General features: G+C 34.9%; 1 protein-coding gene across 1 annotated transcript; it reads left to right on the forward strand.

Moving 5' to 3' along the window:
* Nucleotides 1-1,978: 1,978 nt before the first annotated feature.
* On the forward strand, nucleotides 1,979-6,043 carry LOC137714190 (putative respiratory burst oxidase homolog protein H). Its single transcript, XM_068453467.1, has 14 exons — nucleotides 1,979-2,382; nucleotides 2,489-2,654; nucleotides 2,731-2,779; nucleotides 2,877-2,990; nucleotides 3,076-3,879; nucleotides 4,041-4,136; nucleotides 4,217-4,332; nucleotides 4,413-4,515; nucleotides 4,747-4,841; nucleotides 4,939-5,101; nucleotides 5,190-5,363; nucleotides 5,450-5,578; nucleotides 5,666-5,744; nucleotides 5,873-6,043. Exons 1-14 carry the CDS (start codon nucleotides 1,998-2,000, stop codon nucleotides 5,980-5,982), a joined length of 2,583 nt encoding a protein of 860 aa, XP_068309568.1. The 5' UTR covers nucleotides 1,979-1,997; the 3' UTR covers nucleotides 5,983-6,043.
* The last annotated feature ends 2,896 nt before the right edge of the window (nucleotides 6,044-8,939 follow it).

Here is an 8,939-nt window from a genome sequence, read left to right on the forward strand (position 1 = left end):
GACCATTGAACTCATTCACTAAATTTTAGTGCGCTCCATAATTTTCCTGCCCTAAACAGTTTGATGCGTGGTGTTACCTGATTAGCTTTTTATAATCAAGTTTGTATATTAGTATTAATTTTGGATACATTTTAGTTTTATTCATAATTTTTATAAACTGATATTGACATATAAAATGTCTTTAAGCACAAGAAAGAAGTTTCACAAGAAGTGTTCATGATGACTTCTTACTTTTTAGTAATACAATAAAACCTATATAAGGTTATAAAGTTGGATGGAACCAATTTGATAACATTAGGGAGGCTATTACTTAATAGAGGTGATATATTATTTTGCTGACTTATTTATCCTTAATAATATTTATTTTCTAAATAAGAGTCCAGACAATGACAATATAAAAATATCAAAAGTTGCATGTCAAAAAGCTAAAAACATGCTTGAGAAGCTAGAAACATTTTGGCTTCAACAAAAAGTGTCAATGTTGACGAAGTATTATATACCTGCAAGCTCAAAGACGTGACATCAACTCTAAAAACTAAAACATTTATCAAACAAGAGATATTTTAGTTCATCTTAAATTTTTACTTGTGATACTGCATATTTTTGTAATCATTGACAATTATTACCACGTGAACTATCTCAAGTAACTGCCACATGTGAACCATTATTCAAGCTGCTGAAGAAGAATGTTTCCACCGAATGGACAGATGAATGTCAGCATGCCTTTGACAAGATGAAAGAATACTTGTTGAATCCACCAGTATTGCTCCCGCTAACTCCTCGAAGGCCTTCTCATATACCTACCTGTCTTAGAGTCGTCAATGGGCTGTGTCCTCGGGCAACATGTATGATGAGTCAGGCATGAAAAAAAGTCGGTGTTTCCTTAAGATAGATCAAGAAAAGTTATAACTCATTAAAATGTGGAGTTTCTTACCATACATAAATGGTCCTAGTTGTGACCGGAATGTTTTTATGACTTTAAAGAAGTTATTCCTTTAGATAAATTTTACTGTATAAGAATGAAATTTCTCAAAATCTTTTTTTAAAAGCATAATTTTTTTTCTTGGGGTGGAAGACAATTTATTTGGAATTGCCATGTACTACCATTGTATAAGACGTCTTAGCATTTATGTTTAATTTGGTTCCTATTGTTCACGGTGAACTTTTTATCATTTGATTACAATACTTAAATGTATTTGATATAATCGCTATCTCGACGTTTAAATGACAATTATATTAAATAAATATATTTACATAAATTTATATCGAGGGTCAAACTGTGGTTGTCTTAAATACTAATCCCAACCTTTTGATTTATAAATGAATTTTTTTTAATCTTAAAAAAAAAAAAAAAAAAAAATCTTCATTATGCACAATACCGTGCCCGTGCCCGTGCCCCCTCTAGCTCACCATTGCCAATAAGACCTGCCTTAAATGCATAACATGTATAAGGTTGCCAGTGCTTAATTAGGGTTGCTTATGTTAAATGTATAACATGTTTAGCTATCCCATTGAAAGTTTTTGTCTTTGTCCTTACAAGTGAACAAAAATATTACTGTTAAAATCGTAAGACGAGTGGCAACATAATTATTATATGTTTAACAAGCGTGTTTTTATTAGCAAGCGGTGTATTGCTTTGTGGATAGGTCTTCCCTTCAACTTACGGCATTTTGAGTTCAAATCTTCCTCCCTCATATCGTTTAGACGATTATCCTATCCGTTGTAAAAATAAAAATCAAAAGAGAAAATATTTTGTTACAAACATCATTATACATAAGATATCAAAATAAAACAAAATAGTGATAGGGTTCTCCTATTATTAGACAAAGAACCACCAAACTAATTGAGCCTTCCATTACTCTTCCCTCCTTTCCACACATTTGACCCTTTCAGCTTTGTCTTCTCTCCACAACCTTAACTGCGCCCTTGCTTCTCTAGTTTCCACATCTATCTTTCCCTTCACAAAGACATGTAAATTTCAGAGGTAAAAAAGTTTCATGGTGGCAATGAATATGTCAAACAATGATGACCAGAAAGACCCCAACAAATGGAAGCTTGAAAGAATTGATGTTGACCCCATGGTGGATATTCCTTTGAGTAACAATGACACAGAAGGCAATGTGACCAAAAGTTCCAACAACGTGACGTTGAAGAGGAACAACAGCAGTGTAAGGAAGAGAAATGGGGTTCAGGGAAACAATCATGCCAGCGTGGGAGGTAGGGCGCCGGTACCAGGAGGGAAAGAAGGGATTAAGAGCTTACGGTTTCTCGATAGGACAGTCACGGGAAAAGAAGGGGAGGCATGGAAGCAGATTGAGAAGCAGTTTAATCAATACGCGGTGGCTGGTAGGCTCTCTAGGGATAAATTTGGAGCCTGCATTGGTAAGTACTCTTTTGCTTTATTACCCATTTGTAAGTTGTTGTATGCATTTTGAAATGGAACATGGAACACAATGTATGTGAGATTTTAGAATCTTTCGTTTCGTAGGGATGGGAGGAGAATCAAAGGAATTCGCAGGCGAATTGTTTGATGCATTGGCTAGGAGAAGGATAATTTGCGCGAAAGGTGGGATAACTCTTGAAGAATTGAAGTTGTTTTGGGAAGACATAACTAATGAAGACATGGAAGCAAGACTTCAGATATTCTTCGACATGTAAGGAAATACTCTTTGTGTTTAATTTAAATTATTAAACACAAATTAGAAATGAGTGAAGTTGTTAATTTGTTAGGTGTGACAAGAATGGTGATGGGATGCTCTCCGAGGATGAGGTAACAGAGGTGAGGATGGAGACCAAACTTATATGTTTCGTTCTCTCATTTTTTTTTTTTCTTCGTATGTTTGTGAATCGGATTTCTAAAATTTATTCTGGAAAAGGTTATAGTTTTGAGTGCCTCCGCGAACAAGCTGGCAAATCTTAAAAAGCAAGCAAAATCATACGCAGCTTTGATCATGGAAGAGCTTGACCCTGACCACCTCGGATATATAGAGGTGAAATATATGTAGATGGTTCATAGCATTGATTAGAAATAATTTCTCACTTTCAGCATCTTCTTACATTCTAGTTTTAATGCAGATGTGGCAGTTAGAAACCCTACTGAGGGGAATGGTAGTATCTAAAGATAATCAAAAAATTGGAATGATAACGGAATCTCTCACGAGAGCCATGATTCCCAGAAGATACAGAACTCCCATTAGCAGATTCCTATCTACGACTGCAGAACTTGTGCATGAAAACTGGAAGAAAATATGGATTGTGACATTGTGGTTAGCTGTCAACATAGGCCTCTTTACTTGGAAATACCGCCAATACCAGACACGAGGATTATACAAACTCATGGGTGAATGCATCTGCATTGCAAAGGGCTGCGCTGAGACTCTCAAGTTCAATATGGCTATCATTCTCATTCCAGTTTGTAGGGGAACACTTACCGCAATTCGATCATCATTTCTCAGCAACCTAATCCCTTTTGATGACAATATCAAATTCCATAAGTTGATTGCACTGGGAATTGTAATTTCGACTTTTATACATGGAGGTTTACACATAACTTGTGATTTCCCAAGATTGGTAACATCCCAGAAAAATGAGTTCATGGATGTTGTCGGGACATATTTCAATTATAAGCAGCCAACTTACATGGACATGATTAACAGTATTCCAGGAATAACCGGGATTCTGATGACGGTTCTAATGATTTTCTCATTCACGCTAGCATTAAATTCAATGAGAACAAATGTCAACTTACCGTGGCCACTCAACAATTTGTCAGGGTTCAATTCTTTCTGGTATGCACATCATTTGCTTGCGTTGGTGTATATGCTCTTCGTCGCACATGGTTACTTCCTAGTTTTCGCGAGCGACTGGCACAAGAAGACGGTATATACGCTACTTAAATTTAGCTTCATATTCTCTGAATCACTATAGTCACTAAGCTACTGGATGCACATAGACAATTTAACAAGTTCCCGAAGTTTTATTGCGAATTCAAGATTCAAATTCATCCTGCTGAAACAGTTTGCATTGTTTGTTTCTTGCAGACATGGATGTATATCCTTATTCCAGTAATACTGTATGCAATTGAGAGTTTTATTATACTCATTAAAGAAATTAATCACCCCGTCCATGTCATTAAGGTCAGTGCTCGAAACTTTTACCATTCACTAAAATATCTCGAAAACTTGATCTGATTCATCACGCTTCTTGGATATTTCAGGCCGTAACATATACGGGAAATGTTCTGGCTCTGTACATGAGCAAACCTCCTGGATTCAAGTATAAAGGTGGAATGTACCTCTTTCTTAAGTGCCCTGATATATCAGGTTTTGAATGGTAATAAAAATTACATAGTTGCTGATCATGATCAGAAACCATAATATCTTTACACAAATTAAACGCTTCATTCACTTCAGGCATCCCTTCACCATCACTTCTGCCCCAGGAGATGACTACTTGAGCGTCCACATACGAAGCTTGGGAGACTGGACTACGGAGCTTAGAGAAAGATTTGAAAAGGTAATGTACTTGTATTAGTATTAATGTGCTTAAATCATAGTACTTATGTTCTAATCTATATTTCAACATCCTACTCTCTAACAGTTTGATATCTGAGGCTACTTGTTCATTTTTCACTTAGGCTACTTACTAAATCATGAAGAAATTTAGAAAACCGGCCATTTATTTTAAGCAAGTGTTAAATGCACTCATTCTTTTATCTCTGCTGCAAACTTATTCAAAGATATGCAGGCATGCAGCCAGCTTCAAAGTACACAAACTAGAAGGGGAAGTCTTGTTAGAATAGAAACGAAAGTTTATTCAAACCACGGTCATGAAACAGAAGGGTGAGAAGAATCTTAGCATGAACCATATGTTTCTCATGATGAGTCAAACCAAAAGCGAAAATCAGTAAATGCTATTCAATTTTTATTTTGATGGCAGATATCCGAAGATCGTCATAAAGGGACCATATGGTGCACCGGCTCAAAATTACATAAAGTTTGACATCTTGTTGCTCATAGGTCTGGGAATTGGAGCAACTCCCTTCGTCAGCATCTTAAAAGATATCATAAACCAGATAAACCTCAAATTGGCTCATAATCCTGTGAGTCCAAGAAGTGAAAAAGATTAAAGTTTTGTCGAGAATCTTATGAGAACGATAACTAACAATTCAAATTAGTTAACTTATGCAGGATTCAATAAACGGGCATCAAGAAACATCCGCGGAAACCAAATCAAACAGCATGCCAGGGGAGGCATATAAAAAGGGTCCAGAAAGAGCATACTTTTATTGGGTAACAAGGGAGCAGGCTTCCTTTGAATGGTTTAAAGGTGTCATGGATGACATTGCAGAATGTGACAACAATGTGAGTTTTTAAAATAAAAGTCAGATAACAACCCTAGCCGCATTGTTTTTTTCATTGTTTTCTTTAACATGAACCAAATGTTGCAGCATATGATAGAAATGCACAACTACTTGACTAGCGTGTACGAAGAAGGAGACGCGCGGTCTGCTCTCATTGCCATGGTTCAGAAACTGCAACATGCTAAGAATGGAGTTGATGTCGTCTCAGAAAGCCGGGTATTAAACTTCGAAACATTGTCAACACGCAAAGCATTGGTCCTGGAGTTATAGTAGTCCTAATTCTGTATAATGTAACTGTGACAGATAAGAACTCATTTTGCAAGGCCTAACTGGAGAAAGGTGTTTTCCGACTTGGCTACCGCACATGAATCCTCCCGAATAGGTGAGCCTAATTCTGATGAAATCTCGCATTTCTTTTATCCATAACGATTATGAAGTCTTCAAGGTGCAACAAAGTTTTGGACATTCTAAGCATGTATAAGACGGTTTCGATTCACTTGTTTGTTGCAGGAGTTTTCTATTGTGGAAGTCCAACACTTACCAAAACACTCAGGAAGCTCTGCCTAGAATTTAGTCTAAACTCAGCAACTCGGTTTGTCTTCCACAAGGAGAACTTCTAGAACAGCTTTTCCACAGTGCAGATGCAGTCCTTTTTGTACAAATACTTCTCTTTTTCTTTTTCTTTAATGCACATACTCTTCTTCTCATTAACCATTGTACATCCAGAAGGAAAGGAAAATATATACATATATATATATATATATAATTTTTGTTTCAATATTAATCATCGAAATCATATTCGATGGGGAGTTGCCTCCCAAATCTTAGTTTGCTCAAACAATGTGTTACGTATTTTTTAACAGCTTATAAACTTTAATTTTAAGGTCCGTAATATGACATCCGAGTTCTAGTTGAAGGAAGTCCTTGATACTAACTACTCCCTTGTTTCAACTGGATAACGATGACAATATATGACATACACCTTTTTCTTCATAGAACAATATTCTACTCTAAAGGAATGAGATATTTTACTATAACAGGAGAGGAAATTGGGATAAGTCACATACATGTGAGTCATGTATGAATATATCTGACCTATAGAAGTCGATAAAAAAGCCATGATCGTTAAAGCTAACATTCTCCGCTCTATCAGATCCTCAATGATCAACAAAAAATAGATTTCGGTTCAATATATCAATGAGCTTCTTCTGTGATTGTGAGGAGAAACCTTTTATATAGACAAACAATCCCTACGATTTTCCTATTAGAATCCTTGTACAAAACCAACATTGTCTTCCAGTTTTAATATCAGTGAGTAATTCAAGATCCATCGTTAGTTTCAATCCCTTACAAACTAGGACAACCAAAACATCTTCCAATAAGATTTTTCTAAACAATTATGAATTAAAAAATCTGGCCAAAATATACCTACACATGATACCACTATGTTGTACTACAAATTGGTATATGATATGTACTTAAAAAAAAAAAAGTGATTTCTGCAAAGATCTATTGGAAACAAAACGGAATATTACAAAATTAACTAGGTTAATGGTTCGACTTCCTTCTACTGTAATAGGATATAGGTTAATGATTCAACACATCACTACTACAAAAGGCCCTTATTGTGTCGGTGGTTGGTGTCGGTTTTATATAATATAGTGGCGGATAAGACATTCCGACATCTACATAACATGGTGTCGGAATTTTTGTCGGTTATAACCGACATAAATTTTAATATTTTTTAATAGTGGTGTCGCATAAAAAAAACCATGTCGCTTTTAACCGACATAACGTTAGCGTCGTTTAAAAGCAGACTGGTGTTGCTTATTCCTGACAATAATGATAGTTTTTAAATATTTTCAAAGTCAGTGTCAGTTGTAGCCGACATAGGTTATAATTTTTATTAAATATTTTGAAACCCGGTGTCCCTTATAATCGACATAAAGTTAGCGTCAGTTAAAAGAAGATTGGTGTCGCTTCTACCCGACACTAATGAAAGTTTTTAAATATTTTCCAAGCCTGTGTCGGTTGCAGTCGACTTGGATTTTAAATTTTTTTAAATATTTTGAAACCCGGTGTCAGTTGTAGGCAACAGGTGTTTTCTTCTCCCCCTCTCGCATCTTTCTTATTTCTTCTTCCAATTTATAAACTCTCCCACGTGTTTTGTTCTTTCTCTCTCTCATCTTTCTTATTTGTTCTTCCAACTTCATTAATTCCTTCTTCATAGTAAGTTTTTCTTGCTTCTAGTATTTTTATTTTCTCCTCTTATGCTTAATTTTTATTTACAATTTAATTTTACAGAGATTTTACTTGAGCTGGTTGAGTACATAAAGAATTGATAGACGACGAAATTCTTCCATAATTCAGGTTTCTATCAATAAATTCCTTAATTTTTAAATTGTATAATACACAAGTTTATTTATTTAAAAATTCTGATTTAAGTATTTAGATAAATTGCTACAATTTATGTTAAATTAATAAATATTTAGTCAAATTAATTAATTTTGTCACTTGAATTGTTATGAGAAAATGGAAATGAATAATATTTATACGTATTTCTGTTAAATTAACAATATTAAATATAACATAAACTAATAATATTTAGTGATATAAGAATATATTATGTTATTATTATTATTATTTTTTTTTTTTTTGCACTCTAATTGTTATGAGGATATTCAAAACTTGAATTTAACAAACAATCAAGATTAGATGAGCATAATTTTGATAACTTTTTGTTGTTATTTTAATTTTTTTTTATTATAAGAGGTGTTGGAAATTAAAAGATTGCAATTGTGATAGAGTTCGAGGGTTGAAAGATAGAAATTGAAAATTCTAGTAGTTATGCCTACATGATAGGGATTGAAAGATTGTAGGGATCTTAGTGTCAACGTAATATTTTGCCTCATAAAGTGGTAAAACATGGACAAGAGTTGATTGACGATACCCTGAAATTTGGAATCGTATATAGCTGGAATTAATTGTTTTTGGATCAAGTGGGTGCAAATGGTGTTGGCCCCGATAAGTTTAGATGTCCTTGCAAAAGATCTCGTATTGTATGATATGGATAAAGATTATAAAAAAGCTTGGTGGTGACATCATGGTGAGCCCAACATTGGAGACCAAAATGTGGCAATTGGAGAAGAAGAAACAGGAGATGAGGTGACTAGTATGCATGATTTTCTTAATGATGCATTTGTCCAACCATTAACATAAGAAGGTGTTGGGCCGTCTACTGAACCCTCTATTAGGGAAGGGTGGCCAAAAGAGGTGGAGACTTTTTTTAGGTTGCTTGAAGAGGCAGATCAAAATTTGTGGTCAAGTTGTAAGAAGTTCAAGAAATTGGAAGCGATTGTAAGGCTGTATCAGATCAAGTGTTTAACGGGAATGCCAGACGAGATCTTCACCACTTTACTCCAGTTAATTAAAAGAATGTTGCCCGAAGGAGATTGTTTGCCCAAATCTTGTTATAAGGCAAAAAAACTTTTAAATGACTTGGGTCTGACGTATGTGAAGATTGATGCGTGTCCCAATGATTGCATGATCTATTGGAAATACACTTAAAGTTGATCGT

This window comes from Pyrus communis, chromosome 14 (genome assembly GCF_963583255.1).
Source record: "Pyrus communis chromosome 14, drPyrComm1.1, whole genome shotgun sequence".
Taxonomy (NCBI): Eukaryota; Viridiplantae; Streptophyta; class Magnoliopsida; order Rosales; family Rosaceae; genus Pyrus; species Pyrus communis.